General features: G+C 38.6%; 1 protein-coding gene across 7 annotated transcripts in view; it reads right to left on the reverse strand.

The window, feature by feature from the left end:
• Positions 1 to 2,603: 2,603 nt before the first annotated feature.
• Positions 2,604 to 18,829, reverse strand: part of CNOT6 (CCR4-NOT transcription complex subunit 6) — a 34,597-nt gene continuing 18,371 nt past the window's right edge. For 5 of the 7 annotated variants that reach the window (XM_083428549.1, XM_083428548.1, XM_083428546.1 and 2 more), the window contains 10 exons: positions 17,871 to 18,057; positions 15,215 to 15,300; positions 14,651 to 14,755; positions 14,488 to 14,556; positions 13,394 to 13,551; positions 10,988 to 11,142; positions 10,291 to 10,445; positions 8,977 to 9,207; positions 8,174 to 8,376; positions 2,604 to 6,630 (listed from right to left, as the gene is read on the reverse strand). In XM_083428549.1, coding sequence (XP_083284675.1) covers positions 6,418 to 6,630; positions 8,174 to 8,376; positions 8,977 to 9,207; positions 10,291 to 10,445; positions 10,988 to 11,142; positions 13,394 to 13,551; positions 14,488 to 14,556; positions 14,651 to 14,755; positions 15,215 to 15,300; positions 17,871 to 18,057 — 1,562 coding nt within the window. In that variant the 3' untranslated portion in view covers positions 2,604 to 6,417. The remainder of the gene's footprint in view (positions 6,631 to 8,173; positions 8,377 to 8,976; positions 9,208 to 10,290; positions 10,446 to 10,987; positions 11,143 to 13,393; positions 13,552 to 14,487; positions 14,557 to 14,650; positions 14,756 to 15,214; positions 15,301 to 17,870; positions 18,058 to 18,829) is intronic. The other 2 variants (XM_083428550.1, XM_083428545.1) reach the window with 1 other exon arrangement.

An 18,829-nucleotide genomic window follows, 5' to 3' on the forward strand; every position in this document is an offset into this window, starting at 1 on the left:
TTCCAGTCTAAGGAACCCTCTTTCACCAATGCCAAAGCTGGTAACTGAGGCTGTAAGTAAACTGTGATTCTCTTGCACCCAAAAGTGCCCATATTTTTGGGATGGTTCATGATACAGGAGTCCTGAGTGCTTCACTGCACAGCTAACACACCACAACGTACTTCGTGTGCTGTTGCCAGACCATTTTCAGAAGGTTCATATTGGCACAGAGATGTTTCTTTTAAAATAACTTCTGTTGGGCGTTTTTTTCTGTTAAACATCTAAAGCAAGTATAATAATTTTTTTTAAAAAAATCATGTCACTTATACACTCAAGTAGCGATAAAAAAAAGAGCCACCATTTTCATAGATTTAGAAATAACCCCTAGTCCTTTTAGGAAAGTTCTGCAAAAGAAAAGACTCAGCTACTAAAGCAACAGGGATCTCAAGCCGCTGAGAGATGGATGTGGGCAGGAAAAGTCTAAGTAAAATATGAAGTTATTGCTCCATTTGAAACTGAAGAACCTGTCTGCAGGAAACACAAACACCACACTGGAGCAGCTGAATAAATATATAGGTTCTCTGCAAATATGTAAGTTTCAACATTGATGGAACATTTCTTTGCTGCTTGTATGTTCTTAAAGGGGCTTCACCTATGTAGAAATCACACCTACATTATGGATAATATTTGTGCTATTATGCACACTATAGGCCCCTGGAGAAATTTGAATGATAGCCCTACAACAGAGGAAGAAAATACAGTGGTACCTCGGGTTACTAATAATAATAATAATAATAATAATAATAATAATAATAATAATAAATTTTATTTATATCCCGCCCTCCCCAGCCAAAGCCAGGCTCAGGGCGGCTAACAACAATAAAACAGTACAAAAGTACAGTACAAACAACACTCTAAAATCATTCATAATAAAATTAATTAATTCAAGCCACTGGCAACCATTGGGCCAGAGCTCTGCGAAGATAACCGAGGGAGGGAGTCAGGCTGTGCCCAGGCCAAAGGCCTGGTGGAACAGTTCTGTCTTGCAGGCCCTGCGGAAAGATGTCAAGTCCCGCAGGGCCCTAGTCTCTTGTGACAGAGTGTTCCACCAGATCGGAGCCACGGCTCCAGGTTCAGGTTACAGACTCCTCTAACCCAGAAATATTACCTCGGGTTAAGAACTTTGCTTCAGGATGAGAACAGAAATCATGCTCCGGCGGCGCAGCAGCAGCAGGAGTCCCCATTAGCTAAAGTGGTGCTTCAGATTAAGAACAGTTTCAGGTTAAGAACAGACCTCCAGAACGAATTAAGTTCACGAGGTACCACTGTATTCAGTTCCTAAACATACTTGGTACTTGCTTTGCCTTATTTGGTACTGAAAAAACGTCAGTCTTCCTCCCAAATGTTTCAACACTTGCCCTTCCCTTTCACAACAGGTACTCTTTCACCCATAAAAAACTGGGGGGTCCTTTTCTACACACTAGTTTCTGGAAATGCATGCATGCACTTGTTGCTCCACCCACTTTTGCTTCTGGCCCCGCCCACCCCAATGGTGCAGCCCCTGGAAGGTTGCTTATGAGGGAATGTGGCCTTAAGGTTGAAAAAAGGTTCCCCACCTCTGCATTAGATCATGTCGGCAGCGCTGGCCTTTGGTTCTGGATAGTGAAACCTAGTTTTGTAAAAGGATAAGGTAGTCCAGACTGCATTCTGACAATTACTGGAACCCTAGAATAGGTTTTACCGAGGTATGCATGATAGTTACTTTCCAGTCGCTGTCTTCCCTTATTGTAACACGTTCATTAAACAGCACACCTGACTGTTAGTGGCATACCTGCAGGTCCTGCTATCAGAACGAGTGTTATCCAAAATGTCAATTTTATACCCAAACCTCACTACAATGGTACCTTGGGTTAAGTACTTAATTCATTCCGGAGGTCTGTACTTAACCTGAAACTGTTCTTAACCTGAAGCACCACTTTAGCTAAGGGGCCTCCTGCTGCCACTGCACCGCCACCGCGAGACTTTTCTCATCCTGAAGCAAAGTTCTTAACCCGAGGAAATATTTCTGGGTTAGCGGAGTCTGTAACCTGAAGCGTATGTAACCTGAGGTACCACTGTACACGAATGGCTGACTCAGATATCTGAACAGATGGAGTTTGCCCGCTTCCTTACTTGTGTTTTGCTGGCCAGTGGCAGCCATTTTGGGTGGAAACCATGAAGAGAAGGAACAAGATCAGACAAATCACAGATTAGAAATGTTCTCATGGGAAATTATGGAAAACCATCAGCTTGTTATGTGAAAGCTCGTCTAATGAACAATTCCCTGGGAACACATTGTGTTATGATAGTGGAACCTGCATGTCCTGCCCATCGGCTTTACCCGGGATCCTGAGAAAGTTTTTAATTCTCTTTGAGACAGAAAGGGAAAGCCTAGAGGCCAAGAAACTGGACAGGCCTGCACAAAGATCTCTGCTTCAGGACTGGACATGTGCTGCTTTCCATCTGCAGCCTTATTCTTTTTGTAGTCAGGACCGGGAATTAAACACTTAATGTAACAGCAAACCCAGCGGCCCTGTCTGTTTTACAGGCGGAGGTGAAAAAGGTAAATTAGACTTCAAAAGAAATTTGAAACAGATATTGAATTTATTGGTCAGCTATGAGTAGGAAAATACATTGGTAAAGAAAAAAAAGACAACCCTGTATATAAATATAATACTAGCTAGTTAAAATTTGACCAAGAAGAAAGTTCCACTGAAGAGAACAGTAAAAGCCCTTGTTTACCATCAGACCATTTTCAATTTCCCATTTATCTTATTGAAGAGCTGCCTATAGACAAATGCAACATTCTTTGAGCTTAGTGCAGATGATGTGCTGGTTTTTGTTTTTGTTTTTTTGTTACACATATGGTAAACAAGAGTTAGTCCAGTGCATTACACGTTATACAGAAGTACTGTGAATAAAGACTAGGTATTCTAATTTTTAGATACTACTTAAGCATACCAAGATACCTACATTTTAAAAAAGCTTAGACAACCAAAAAGTATAGCAGGAGTTAACATATACTAAAACACTGAGTCAGGCTGGATGGGAAAAAACAGAGTCACTACATAAGCAGTAGTAAATTTGACTTGAAAAATTTGCAGTGCGATTAATTCTGCTGAAAATGTTAGTGCAATTATTTTGGCTTTGAGTTCTTTGCCCCATAGATAAAAGTGGGAACTTGACATCTGAAGCTACTTTTAGACATTTAAGCCACAGCAGAATTCAAATAACTTTATCAGAGTTTTCAGATGCAAGTTTGCATCCTGAATGGTTAACTTTACAATTGAGGCTTGAGCCCACAAATAAAAAAGGGACAGAATAATTACACACATTTCCTAGAGCTTTTTCTGTCACTGTCTTTAAAATAGAGAATCCCATATATTTTATATTTCCTGCTTAAATTCCACCATAATTGATTTTATCGCCTTAATATCATTTTTATCCAGAAATGGGCAGGCTGTAGGTATTCGGTTTTTCAATATGTGACCATCCCTAGTCAGACATCTAGTTTGATTAAACTGGGGAATGGGGAAAGGGATCCTCATGCCCACCAATGCTCTACGTCCTTAAAAAATAATAATCATGTGATTACATTAAGAAACACTGAACATTTGTTATGGCAACATCCAAAGCCACCTTAAGTAAGATAAGTGTTAGGATTATTGGAAATTAGCATTTTGTGAACACATATCGTTTATTGCATTCATTTATGAAATGTATGAATTTGTTTGATGCAGAAAACTGTATTAAAAGTATGACTATTCTGATATTGACTGCCAGACACATTAGGTGCAACTTCTTATTCTGCAGAGATGCAGAGCATTTCCTCAGCGTGTCACTTCAGTACTGTGGGATCTGACCAAAGGCTCACTGAAGTCAAGGGGGATCAGGTTGTTTTAATTTTTCTGAGCTCTCATACTTCAATAATCTTATTATGCCAAACATGGAAAAGGAATTTCAAGTGCCCATAGATTGCAACATGTCCAGGCAAGAACAGAGTCCTTGAGTACATGAACGGGCTGTAACCTTTTAATGTGCTGCCATAAATTCATATAGATAGATATATATTTAAGATTGAACAAAGAAAGGTGAAAACGCATGTGTAAAGCTTAAACCTTTAGGATTTACCAAGTGCACTCAAGCTCCAGCTTAAAAGGAAAAATTAATCCCTTCTAAGGAATATAAAATGAATAAGTGCTTCCCTTCCATAAAGCTTTCTGGACATACAATTAAATAATCCAGATAATCAGGAAACAAAATAGGTTGCTGAGTATGACAAGCTAAATTGGCTCCATTGCCACTGAAAATTGTCATGATGCACATTACCAACACATTGTTAAGGAAACATGAGTAAAACACCTTTTATTCACACTTGTACAAAATAACCCCCAAACCCAAAAAACAAGAACAGAAAAAGCAACATTACTAATTGAATCTACTACATCAATTATTACCAGCATTCCGATGTACTGATTATAAACTGGACATGTTTGGTGTTTGCACAACTAAAAAAACATGTAACAAAAGAAAAATCAGGTCCTAGACAAGGATTCAAGATCTGGACTTTTCCTACTAAAAATTTTTAAACGCTTGTTTGCTAAACATGAACTTGTTGCAATTTTACTGTATTCTTTAAAACAAAATGGTCGCGCACTTCTAAGTGCCTATAGTTTCTTTATAAAATTTTCAATCATTATTACCCATTTTTTAATTCATTATATTCAGAATTTCTCAATTCAAGAAAGAGCTTTTGTTTCTCTGCCTGCAGTTGAAACAAAAGCAGTTTGACCAAGTTCTCTCTCTAAATAAGAAACAGACTTATTAATGAAGGTATGTTTGCTAAGGATTAGATAGAATTTCCCTTTTATGGACAGATTTTATATATATATATATTTATATATACCGTATATATACTTGGCTTTCAAACACTAATGGCACTATGAGGGCATACTACAACCTTGGTTCTGTTGACACTTTGTAGAATAGGACTTGGTCACTTTAATGCTCGATCTGAAATGTTGTCTAGGGAACCTGTACTGAAAATGCATCTCTAGTTACACTGCTTCATAGAACAGAAGACTGTATACTTTTAGCTTCAAGGAATGACGACCGAGGAATGACTGAGGAAGATGCTTCAACTGAAAGGGGACTTCACATGATAGTATTAAGTGGAGAGGGGAGAACAAACCAAACAAACAGCATTGTGCAATGACACTGAAAGAAGCAGTGCATGGGTATCAGAAGCTTAGAATTTGTGTACCCACCATCTGAACGTGTTCAAAAAGTGATATTCAACGCTTCGCAAAGGAAAAAAAAATAGATGCCACAGCTTATACAAAAGTATCTTCATAAAATTTTCACAAAATGTTAACATTATTTTAAAAAAATAAAAGAGGATGCACAGGTTCTCTCTGCATGCACAGGCAGTGCTAATTGAGAACAAAATGAAGCAGGCACAGTGGAGATAGGAAACGAGTGACTTAACACAGAAACTAAAAAGCTTTCACACAATATTCTGCCCTTCCACTTCTGGCAGAAAAAGGTTAGAATGTAGATATCGATAAGGGCTATCAATCCACAAAGCCTAATCAGTCACTGCTTAGCTTATCTGTTCCGAGAACAAGTTTGCGCTGTTGCTTTAAGTTAAAAGAAAGAAAGAAATGAATGTATGTTAACTGGCTTGAAGAAATTTGTTATCATTTAACCAAATTTAGATTTAAAAGCAGTGTTCTCAATTTTAAAAAATGAAGTAGTACATAAGGGCTAAAAACCCTAACAGTGCAAATCATTAGCAGAGAAAGCCTGCTGCAACTTCTTTTACAAGCTGGCCTTTATAACACATGAAACAGATAAAAATTTAGCCTTAGTTTACAATACAATCATTTTCCAAATCTGGTTGTTTTTTTTTTAAAGTACAAAATCTCATAAATCAGGTTTTCTGTTGTTCATATACAATCAATAAAGGCTAAATTCAAATTCTATATTTTACAAACAAACAAGTCTGAAAAAGAAGGGAGTGAAGTATGGAAGAATGGTCTTTTGATGTTTTACTACTGGCCTCAAAAAAGTAGTGCTACAGATACCTGTGCGAAGAGAATTTATTATAGTAATTCCCTATTTTCAAGGCATGAAATATTACATTGGATAGAACAGGTTACTTGTAACAAATCTAAGAGAGGTGCCAACGCACCAGTCCCTGTCTAACAGTAAATAAAGCATGTTGGGCTCAGAATTGTGTGTCTGATAGCACCTGGCTTTTACTATTTCTTTATGAAATAATTAGATTTAAAATTAAGATCATTAAGAAAGATCCCTGTTGGCCATACCTCACTCCTCTATATTCAGATTTTACAATTTTACAAATCAGACTGAGGTTGCCCTCTAAAATGTACTTGACTACCTCCTGCTAGGCAGATGGATTCCATTTACCGGGGGCAGGAAAGGCAGCACCAGCTCCAGTTGTGCAAAAAGTGAGAAGTGGTCAGAAGGAATGAGCGGGTGTGGACAGCCACTTATATTGTTCTCTATTAGCCAATGGTGATCCAAAGGTCCCAGGATGCCAAGAATATTCAGCTGAGGTTTAGAGTAGAAGATGTAGTCAATAATACCCTTTTGAAAAGAGAGAAAATGGAGTGAATATTTTCAGAAAGGGAAGACACACAACTGGAAGCAATTTCAACTGATATCAGGTATGGACTTCAGTAACCACATAACTCTAGTGCTGAAGCACCTACCCTGACTACGGTCATGGTCCCAAGGCAAATTCAGGTGCCTAAATGGTATGGATCCCAGACACACTGAGGACCACTTGTTCTCATGTGATTCTATCCTACTTTTAAAAGACATCTGAAGGCAGCCCTGTTTAGGGAACTTTTTAATGTTTAATGCTGTATTGTGTTTTTAATATTCAACTGGGAGCCGCCCAGAGTGGCTGGGGAAACCCAGCCAGATGGGTGGGGTATAAATAATAACTAACAGCCCAAACGAAAGATCCAGAAAGAATGGGGGAAATGTAGAGAATATTTTAAAAAGCAGTGCCCCCAAATAAATACCTGGTCTTGTTTTGATTAACTTGGAAAAATCATAAAAATAATTCAAAAAAGAGACAGTTTAGAAGAAGAAAATAGAAAACCGGCTACAGGATGAAGGAAGTCAAGAAAGAAGAATTTGGAATGAAAATATGGTATATACAGGTGACAAAATGTTCTTTTCTTTTTTGTTTTACTGTTTGGTTCTGTTTTACTGTCTTGTTTATTTTGCTTTGGGGGTCAAGGGTCGTGGTTTGTTCTGTTTTTATAATCTGTGTAATTAATTGATTTCAATAAAATTAATAATAATATTAATTATTATTCTCAGAGTTTGAAAAGAGATGCAATGTCCTGCTTCAGATTCCATCATGCTCAAAGCAAGTCCATCTCTACTGCTACCCCAGAATTGTAAAATGCCTCTATTCAGGCTGTAGGTTTAGTATTACCCCTTCTAGTGTTCTGGGGGCAGCTTAAGATAGTCTTGTTGCAACATGAGGTCTTTTCGTGGTCATTTATGCTTTGCCTTGCTCTTGATTTCACTGCAGATTTCATGTTCTTGTTTATTTAGATGCTAACACACTTATTGTAACATACTTTATGACAACTTGCCTCAGAAAGCTGGAAATAAATATGTAAGTAAATGATTTTTAAAAATGTGTTATTTGTTTTACTGTCAACTGCTATAAAATCACTGAATGATAGGAGAGAAACTTTGAGATAATTCTTAAAGTGTTAGTCATCATAAGGTGTTCACATGCTACACTGAGATTCACATATATTTCTTGTTAATACCTCTGAAGAGGCAATATTACCCCTAGGAATTATTGTGTAAAGTTAGGCAACTTTTGGTCACGACCTTGTCATGGCCATGGGCCTCTTAAGCGCAAGCAATGGCTACTGCTGTTGTGCTGTTTCCTGTGACTGGGAGAGCATCCTTTTCCTTTATCAGCCTGCTTTCTTCTCTTTGAAAGTGCTTCCAAAACTTAATACTACCCCAACCTGACAATTAATTTGTTACTAACCCTTCCATTTTTGTTTTAATAGTCCATCAAACTTCTTGCACACCTATGCTGAATAGGCAATAAAACAGTAATAGTGCAATGGGAATTTATTTCAACTCTCACCTTGAAATCAAATGTGTAATTCGTATAAGGCATTAGGCCATTCTCATAGGCACTCTTCAACTTGAAACCATGAGTAATCCTTCCATTGGTGGTTCCGTTTTTCCCATTACAACTGAAGTTAGTGAGACTTTCATTGTATCTCAGTTCCTTAAAATCTTTATGGTTTGTCTCCACTCCACCGGTACTCAAATATTCAACCACACCTAGGGTGAAGGGAATATTTTTTTTAAAAAAAAACAAGCAACCTATCCCTCTTAAATAGTATTACATTCATGATGGATGATCCATCTCAATAGTACAATCCACCCCCCATACACTCACTCCCTTGGCTGCAATTTAGGGATCATAAGATTTGATTAAGGGTGAAGCGTTAGGCTCGATTTCTCTGATTTAGTGGTGGTAAACTTCCAGCTCACAGGGGTCCTAATTTGTCCTGTGAGGCTGTTTCCCCAAAATCATGCTCACCTGCCATTATATGTGGACAAATAAAGGCATGCCTGCAATGGAACAATTGAGAGCTTGAAGCGGGCATGCAACTGTTTCTTGGCAAGCAGACTCTCTCTTGGCACACACAGGGAACCTGAGCTGGGGACCCCTTCATGAGGAACTCACTAGTGCAGCCAAGAGGGCTTTCAGCGTCTATCAGCTGGTGAGCTCTGAGAGCCATCCCTCAAGTTCATTTCTGCACAGCCTTCAAAATGGCTCTGTGAGCCTCTTTCACTATCAAGTTTTATTCAACTTCCAGCAGTTCCAACAAATGCGGTGTTACAACACTTCAGCAAGTGGAATATGGCTGCTCTTACCTGAATCTGGCAGAGAGTTCAGATCTGCACACAATACAAGTGGAATTGTTGCATGTTCTCCCGAAATACCAGGCTTGAGACTCCGAGAGGCTTTGTCTATTATGTTCTTTACCTCAGAAAGGAACATCATGGTCTGAACCAGCTTTACATCAGAATACTCCGGGTCCCAGTGCATGTGTGCATTTGCTACAAGGACCAGCTGTTTATCCATTCCTGGGTGTGGCTTGCCTGCTAAAATGGGAAATAAAAAACCCTTCAGAAAACAGCAGTGATACATCACTACATAGGTTGCATTGGTGAAAAGGGCTTTAAAAATACTGCTAAAAAGATATATCAAACTAATCAGCAGTAATTAACTGGGACTTTACAAATATAGAATTCCTTATCTCAACCAGCCATTTTATGAGTTTAAAACAAAAAAGGGCTCTGTGCTCCCTCTGCTGGCTTTATTGCATTATCGACATGATAATGAACAGCTACTGTGATGGACTGCAAATAAGTTCTAAGCTACTATATGTACAATTTTCTAGCAAACATAATATGCATTTTAACTGCAGTATTTGTCAGTCATTACCCTTTCCCCATACAGCAATAAAGACAAGTACCACACAAAAGAATTCTGCAATCTAGACAGATACTGTTTGCAGTGACAAAGTGTATTAGTATTTACTTAACTGAAAATACAGGCTACATTCATTACCTGCAAATACAGTTTGTCATCCATACTAAGCTAAGCAGCATCTTTACCACAGATGTGCGCAAATACTAGGGCAGTCAAAGGAACAAATCACGGCCAGTAGGAAAGCACAGACACGGAGATGAGAAAATAGTGATGACTTAGAAATCTTTTTCTAGCCTCAAGAATCTTCACATCTCCTCATTCCACTTTGATCCCATTTCACTTCCCTTTTAAATCAAAACCATTTTTTTTTTAAAAAAAGGGGGTGGGGTGGGGTTTACAGTACATTTTAAAAGTTGTATTGACAGGTAGATGCATGAAAAACCATTCTCCAGTTTGGGGCAGCATGACTACTCCACATACACCTTAAACAGTATGCAAAAAATTTAGTAGGTGGTGGTGGTGGGCAAAAACAAATTTTGTGGTTAAGCAACTGTCTGCATCTCCTTGGAAGGTTTTTAGTTTCACACTAAGTTCTCAAAGTTAGAAGTAGAGACTTCTCCTATCCATTGGGTATGAGTTTCAGTCACCAGAACTGGTAGATAAACCAGTTCTCAACTCTTTTCCAAAGCAGCAAAGGGTATGCGGAAGATGGCTGCAGAGTCCAGTCGAAAACTGGATTTGCATTCACTTACATGACATTTCTATTAACTCCTTTCGTAGCTCTAGCAACACAGCAACTCCAATGTTGTCTTTTGTCATTACTCTGTTCAGCATTGCTTCTGATCCTTCTGAGTTTGCCATAGCCAGCTGATTAAATTCAACAGTATGCTTCTGAACCAAGGTGAACCTGGAAAGCAATAAAATCAATTTAAAGCAAGATCTGCACATAACACCGTATTTTTCATTTTATCACAATATGATTCACATATTCTATCTGCACAGCTGACAGAAATTAGGTAACTAGACTTCTCAATGTGAATATAATGGCTGTGACAGCTTACCACAACTGTGGCCATCATAAAAGCTTGAACACATACAAGCCAACATGCAGACATTTTCTTAAATAAATATAACCATTACTATTCACCATTCCACCAAAAGCTGTGAACTATTACGAGAATTCATAGGAGGCCACTACTTTATTCATATTTCATGAGTGAACAATTTTACTACTCAAGTTACCTAGTCCTAAACAGCCAAACTATTGATAGGCTCCCCAAATTACTGAAATAATCCTTTTGCAACAAGAATTTTTATAGTATAATGACATGAAATACACTGAAAACAAAGCTATAGGACTGCCTCTGGTTTCATAGAGGATTAAAAACTGATGTTGCTGTGCAACCTCATTCACTGTAGCCAGAGAACAAGATACAAGTTTTATCTTACTTTTCTGTCTTGAAAAATATTGCACAACCATCAACATGTTTTCTCTCTTGTTCTGACATTGTCCTAGCTCTGGATTTCGGACTGAAGAATCCGTTGTATCCACGCTCTTTCAATTCTGCTAGGAAAAAACTGTAGTACTGCTCAGTTTCAACCTCCTAAAATGTAAGACAGTGCAAGAATTAGGTGAACTATCAAATGCACAATGCAACTTTTAAAAAGAAAATGAATTCAAGTCTCCAACGGATACCCCTTTAAAGCAGGACTCTGAAGTTATGTCCATTGAGAAAGTATAATGTGAAAAGACAGCAACTGAAATAATGGGGGAGAAGAACTAGTGTTATATTTTATTTTACTGATATGTATGTAGACATATGCCTTTCTGTAGAACAGTTTATGTGGGACTCTGACTTGTCTGCCAACCATATACAATACAGTAGGAACAAAGCAGCAGCAGGAATCCATCATCAGCGTACCTCCCTTCAGGATAGAGAGCCTAACACGGGAATAGCTAACATTTTTGACCAGAGGGCTTTGAGGCTCACATGCCATCAATGGGTGTGACCAGTGCTACACATGCACCATAAATACACCACAAGTACACACACCTTCCTGTTTCCTGAGCCACTAAGAGCTTCTAACAATACTGTTGCACCCAAGGGAGAAGCGGTGCTTTTCAAAGATAAAAATATGCACCTGATTTCAAAAGACAGTTGCAGATTATTAAAAACAGCAGATTATTTAAAAAAGTCAACTACCCCCTTCTGCCGGCAGAAGTGTCACATGATTCAAACTCCACTCAGCGGATGCTCCATGTCAATATAACAAGAAGTCATCAGATTACATTACTGTGAAATGGATTAAGCCACAACGCCAGTCCAGAATAAAATGTGCCATTTTAGCATGCCTGCAAAGCATGTAGCTCAGGATGAGTGAAATAGTAAGAACAGTCATAGAGACACTGTCAGCTGATCTGGCCGTTTCCCCTCCCCTCCATCTAAATAGTGACTGATGGAAACAGTCTAAAATTCAAAAGGCACCACATATCCGAGGACACGATGGAGTAAGCAATTAAACTAAATATAAAAGTAGAACAGCTGGAAGTTTATAGGGTATATAAAGGACCAATGCAGAAGACTGTTGAGAACAGTAATAGTACAAATCCACAAAAATATTTGTTTGAAAAATCCCAATTTAACTTTATCCCTGCCAAGCTATTAAATCTGGAGCCCACCGAAAATCAGATGCCATGGTCACTGGACTCTTTTCCACAAAATCATCATCTTGAGCCAAACATTAAGTGAACCCCAGCCATTGTATTAAAGAATTCAGAGTACATTAACAACTGCAAAAACAATCTTGCAGTTACTTAATACTAGTAGCAATACTGAGTTTTTCTGTGACCAAAATGGGCAGCTTTAAGAACTCAAGGAGCAAAAATATAAGGCTTCCACATGCAACTATCCTCAACAGCTGGAGAACCTGCAATTAGTAGAAACCCCTCCACAAATTTGGATGCAGCAACCAGCAGCTTCCAGAGAATACTACAGTACAAATATATTAAACACCGAAATTCTCTGCTATGCACAAAATTCTCTGTTACACTCTGCTACATGCAATAAAAATATTGTGTAGCAGAGTCCTTCAGAAAATGTAATCAGAACAGAAGATACACTCTAGACTAGTTCAGAGACAGAAGTATGTCAACACTAGGAAAAACAACCAGGCAAGAAACTGCGTATTTTAAGCAACAATGGAAGGGAGGAAAAAGACAATGGAAGGAGGGGAACATACAGAAGGGAGGAAAGGGGAAAATACCTGGACAGAGTTGTGACCCATTTTAACAGCAATTTACATATTTTATATACATTTTTGATCGACTGTTGCCCACCTCAAGCTCTTAAAGACAGGACAGGCTATGATCTTTAATAAACGGAACAGAATTTCCCTGGCTTGGTGAAATGTCTATTGGCCAGCAGGGTTGACCCTAATTCCTGTTTTCTGCTTCAAGGCCCGTGTAATCCCTGGCAGAAAAGCTCTGCAACTCTTTTCACTGCATCTGCTGGTTTGGCACATCATCTGCAGCCACGTAACCCAGCCTTCTAACAGATGGGAGAGCAAATGAATCTCGACACAGGGATGATAAATCAGGAAGCGACTCTCACTGGGTGGGTGGGGAGTAAAGGCAACAACAAATATTTAAGCTTCATAGGCATCCTTTACTAGTCCCCTATTCATTTTACTGTATCATTGGAATTTCATCCAAATAGTTCTCAGAGCAGGCTTAAGAGCATATTGCAGGGGTCTTGTAATGATTCCCATCTTATATGCAGAAAGAAAATTGCTTAAGTTAAAAACATTTAAAAATGGGTGCATACATAAACAAAAAAGAACAAAGTCAGTTCTCACCTGAAGACTTATGATGTCTGCATTACAGCTTAAGATTTCCTGCATAATAGCCTTTTTTCTGTATTCCCAGTTCAATGCCCATGATGGGCAGTAGCCATATAGCTGCCGAGTAGCATATTTATCACAGAGGACATTGTAACACATGACAGAAAACAGGGCTGCAGTATAAGAGAGTTTTACTTAGACAGAGAAATTGTCTGTTTTAAACATACATTTTCCCCTTTCCCTTTAAATAAGTTGATCAGCTTTAGGCTTTGCTTACTTTAGCTCCAAGATATATTTGAGCAGCTGACCTATAATAATGCAGCATTATTTAGATTTTCTCTCTCTAGAAACTAGGTTGATAGTTCCACCATTCACCAAATAGGCAGACAATGCAATATAATGGACTGGTTCAATCTGTGTTGGAATGAAGCACAAAACTTCCCCTACAAGGTCAATAGCTGTTACCGTAGCCAGCATAAAGCCAGCTTATATAAAGAACTTTTTCCAAGATGAGGGTAACCCTTAAACTACTTAGGAGCTCTTATTGAATTTCAGGTCTAAATCAATTGAAGCTTTGTTTCGTAACTAAGCTACAATCCTATGCACATGTACCAGGACATAAGCCACACTAAACTCAGCACTTAACTGGTGAGCAAACATGATATATAGGATTGGGTTGCCATTATGACGAACTGGATCTACGTGGTTTGAGGCCACACTTAATTCTGATTTTAACATTCACTCATGTTCTTTAATAATTTGCTTCTAAAGATGCCATGAATGGCTGTGCCATCGTTTGGACAGCATTCAGTTTTGGTGGTGGTGTTTTTATTCAGACAGCTTTATTTCCAAACAGTACAATGGATATACATATGGGAAAATGCCTTTTTTAAAAAAGTATATTTCTGCCATTATAATGTAGTATTTAGAATATTTTCGAAAGAATGAGAAACGCAAAATGTTTCAATTTCTAAACATGTATGACTTCCCCCTTAAAATGTCTATGCTACTTGCTATAAAAAATAAAGTGAAATGGAAAGAAGATGCACAGGCAAGGTAATACAAAATTTCACTGACTGGAAAGAAAGCACAGATTTATTCAGTTCTACCTGTTGGTCTTGTTCGATCTGGTTCTTGCAACATAATCCAAGATCTGGGAGGTGGCTGTTCTGTTGAAACTATTTGCAGAAGACAAAATAATAATAATAATAATGAGATGATGATATTTATTTTACATGCCACAAATAACTGTTCTAGGAAGTCAGTACTTACTTCTTTTTGCAGTACCTGCCAGGTTATCAAGCAAATAATTCAGTAGCCTTCTTGTTCCGTCTGGTTCTTGATAGAGATTCAGTATATCCTGTGTAAGTGGGTTTCCTGTAGAAATGTTTGGGGAAGAGGGTGAGAAAATGAGACCTCAAGAAAATCATGAGGTTTTTATTTTTAAAGTGTCTAGTTCAGGAAACTGTTTTTTGCTGAAAATCTCAGACTCTCACTCTGGAGTGGTGGTGGGGGGAGAAGAGAAGAGAGAAAGAACCAGACACACACACACACACACAAATAATAATATGGACTCTATGGTTGTACAGGCAAAAAGAAACAGTAAAATTAACTCAACTTCTTATAAAGGTGGAAAATGTTTTTCAAAACAATTGCAGTTTAGAGAAATTTGTAAAAATCATAATTTCAAAGTGCCTGAATCTTAGTATGCCATTTCCAGTTTAGGTAGTAATTTTATTTCTTAAAATATCAGCTTGAAAGTGATGGCTGGCTGAGGAATGAGATCAACTGAAAATTGCAAACAAAGGGCATGGGGGAAATAGTTAAAATTCATACCTTTCAAACCCAACGTCTGTAACTGAAAGAGTTTTCCCAGCTCAAATGGTAGGACTCGTAACAGGTTGTTATTTAAATGGAGTTCCCTATTAGCAAGTCACATGAAGACAAAAGTAGTAAGATATATACAGTTAATTGTTTTAAATGAAAATTGTTTCACTACAAAAGAGAAACTGTGCTAACATAGCACATTTCAAAAGCAATGGAAAACTGAACAGCAAAGATTATTGATTTTGCAGTAGTTAAAGACAATGATAAATTAAAGCAAACTGACTAGCACATCTTCTAAACATAAACTTGTTAAACCATTAATGAAGTAAAACTATGGAGAAAGTACTCCTACAGTCAAAATTACTAAACAGAATAATGTAAGGTGGTTACTATAAGAAATATGCTAACTATAAGAAAGCTACTGGGGTTCTTTACCACCCCACCCCCCGCCTTAATTCATTGCTCAGTTCACTGAAATCACAATTTCTTGAGCTTCTTTTCATCACAAGCAGCTAGAAAGTTGAGCTATTTTATAGTTTTAGCCTTCTGATATACTATTGAGGTTTGGTTTTTTTAAGAAAACCTGCTAGGTAAGAGAAGACTGTTTACCAGGCAGTCAGCAACCTAACTCTTGAAGAAGAGATAAAAGTGAAAGCGGGTAGCTTTGCTCATTAAGAACATCTATGAAAGGACTCCAACTCATATTTTATTAGTCATAATCACCTCCTACGACCATTTGAAAACTGGGCTATTAGGTAGGATCAGAGGCTTCTGCCAACTGCAGAGACTCTCTACCTTCTTTTAAAAATTGCTTAGCTAAGTAAGCACCAAAGGGAGAGTACTACGGATGAATGTTCCTTCATGCCCCCAAGAAATATATCCAACCCTCAGCCTTTTGAAGCACACAGGTGTCCTATTCCCTAGTGTGGTACCCTTTAGATGTTGTTGAGTTCCTAGCAACAAGAATAATGACCAGGCCTGATGGAAGCTGGAGTCCAACAGCATCTAGAGGACACCATTGCCCTTGTGCCATCCTCTCAAGGACTGGATTAAGAGCCTAGATCAGCTAGGCACTTTCAACTACCTTGGCCCCCGAACTAATAACTGAGGGTCTGCTTAGTCCTCTGTAGAAACACACCCTTAAGTGCTCCTCTACTGAGCACAATTCCGCCACCACAACAGTAATTTTCTCTTTCCCCACATTGTGAAGAAGGCATAGAAACAGGAGGTGAGAGACAAGGTGGGCAAGAGGAGGGTGAGGTGGAACAAGACTTTTCTTCCTTCTTTGATCCTCTTTTCTCCTCACCATTCATTCAGCATTTCATGAAGTGGAAACATTTAGTAGACTGCCAGACATCTCCTTGCAGCAAAATGACGAATACACTGGCACAAGGCAATCCAACACACTCCCTGAGGACTTTTTTTGGTGGCCCTCAGCAACATTTTGATGCTCCCAACTGCAGTCCTCTTGCACCTGCCTTCCCAAAGCTGGGTAAGCAAGATGGTGGGCTTTGGGAAGGAGGCATGAAGACTCTGCCAGGGTCCTAGAGTCCTCCATCCTCCTTCCCAAAGCCTAATTAGTGCTTTCCCAGCCTTTGGAAGGTGGTGGGAGGGCTCTAGGAGCCTGTCAGAGCCTTACACCTCCTTCCCAAAGCCCAGCACCTTTGTTAGCCAGTTTTGGGAAGGCAGCACAAGGGCTGGGCTGGTGGTGGTCAAATTTTGGCCTCACTTCCCACCTCCCACATTACAAGGCAGTGTGTGGCCCATGGGTTCTGTGTCAAAGTTCCCTTGCAGACCACTTAGTATGAAAAGCTGGACTGTCCAGCACTGGCACCTTCTTCCAATACCAGATGCATGTAAGAATGATATGGTAACACATAACGGAACAGTTTCAGAAAGGTGCTAGTAGCAACTTTGAGAAAGCATCACAATAATGACACACAAATTAAAATAGTAGGCTTTATGAAATTTATGTGACTGTACTTATTATGACCAATAAGATACCACTCCTTTATGTATTGCATTGAATATCAAGGTGGATGCTGCTTTTATCCTTGTTTAGAAATGTTTTAACCTTGCCATGGGGATTACCAATAAGCCAGCAGGGAAAAGAACCATTAAAGTAAGTGGATTTATCATTTTTTTCAGGGGAACACATTACACACAAGATTACAGGATTTCATGAAGAGAGAACTCAGGATGGCAAATTTGGTATTTAGGAAATGTAACACTTCAAATAAGCAACAAAAATATGAATAGCTGTTTATTCCCATAAAGGACATATATTTTTAGAAAAACTTTGGAGTTTGAAACCAGTCATCCAGGTTCAAATTGACTCCTTATCCGAGCAGCCATAAAGCAAGCTAAGAGCCTAAAATGGAACTTTAACCTCATTCTGAATAGCTGGGCAATATACTCCTGAAATTTGGAGCAGGTTCAGAAGCAAACACCAATATATTTCAGCCCTCCCCAAGCACGAGAAGGCAGAAAGATTGCAATACAAATTGGAAATAAATCAGCCAAGAAGCTAACGTGGGATAGCTTCCTGCTTAATAATAACAAATACTACTACTACTACTACTACTACTACTACTAAACTGCAATACAAAACCATACAGAAACCTGAATAACATCGTACTGGCCTCACAGATGAAATTTTGTTTACCTGAGTGACACCATGTTTCCGAGCTCTGCTGGTAAACTGCGTATTTTATTAGATGACAGGTCCAAATATACCAGATTGTGAAGCTTGGCAATGTCTGAAGGAATACGGGATAAGGAGTTGTCACTGAGATGCAAAGCTGTTAAGTGGGTCAGTGACCACAAGGATGAACTTAGGCTTCTTACTTTCCCTGAAAGACAAGAGGGAAACATTTTCTGTCTCGTCTTGCATTTGTGAAAGTACTTCTGCAAATGAATCAAAACAGCAAAACAGTTTCTACAATTATCTCCTTCCCCTTTTTGTGTTAGGTACTTTTCAATTCAGCCACCAACTCATTTGTCTTTTATTTTAAAATGTATTTCAACGGATACATTTGAAATATATGCCCAAAAATTTAACTCGCCACCGTTTTTGTTTAGTTTTGTGATGCACTATGGAAATGGGAATTCAAGGCTTTTGTGCTTCAAAAGTGATCAAATGCTTCTTCATAATAAAGCAGAAATAAGAGGTAAGGGAAGCAGGATCAACAGGTTCCCAAACTCCCCCCTCCCCCAGATCACTTGAAAATCATTGAGGGTCTTTATGAATTTTCTGCATGTTGTAGCAACTGTAATGTGTTATATTAGATACTCTATGATATTTAATTGTATTTACAGACTTGCTGCAGACCACTTGAGTAAAGTTTGTGCACCACCACCATTTGGGAACCCCTGATCTAGACAATAGCTACTAATTCACCCGCAAAGAGAAAGATACATATTTCGAAATGCTAAGAAATCTCCCAACAGAATCAGATTTTTTTTTTAAAAATCCAAGGTTCCAGAATCTTTTTTTTTAAAAAGGATCTGACATTACAGTGGTACCTTGCAAGACGAATGCCTCGGAAGACGAAAAACTCGCAGGACGAAAGAGTTTTTCGTTTTCTGAGTTGCTTCGCAAGACGGATTTCCCTATGGGCTTGC

Source organism: Podarcis tiliguerta (genome assembly GCF_965153285.1).
Source record: "Podarcis tiliguerta genome assembly, chromosome: 2".
NCBI classification, from domain to species: Eukaryota; Metazoa; Chordata; class Lepidosauria; order Squamata; family Lacertidae; genus Podarcis; species Podarcis tiliguerta.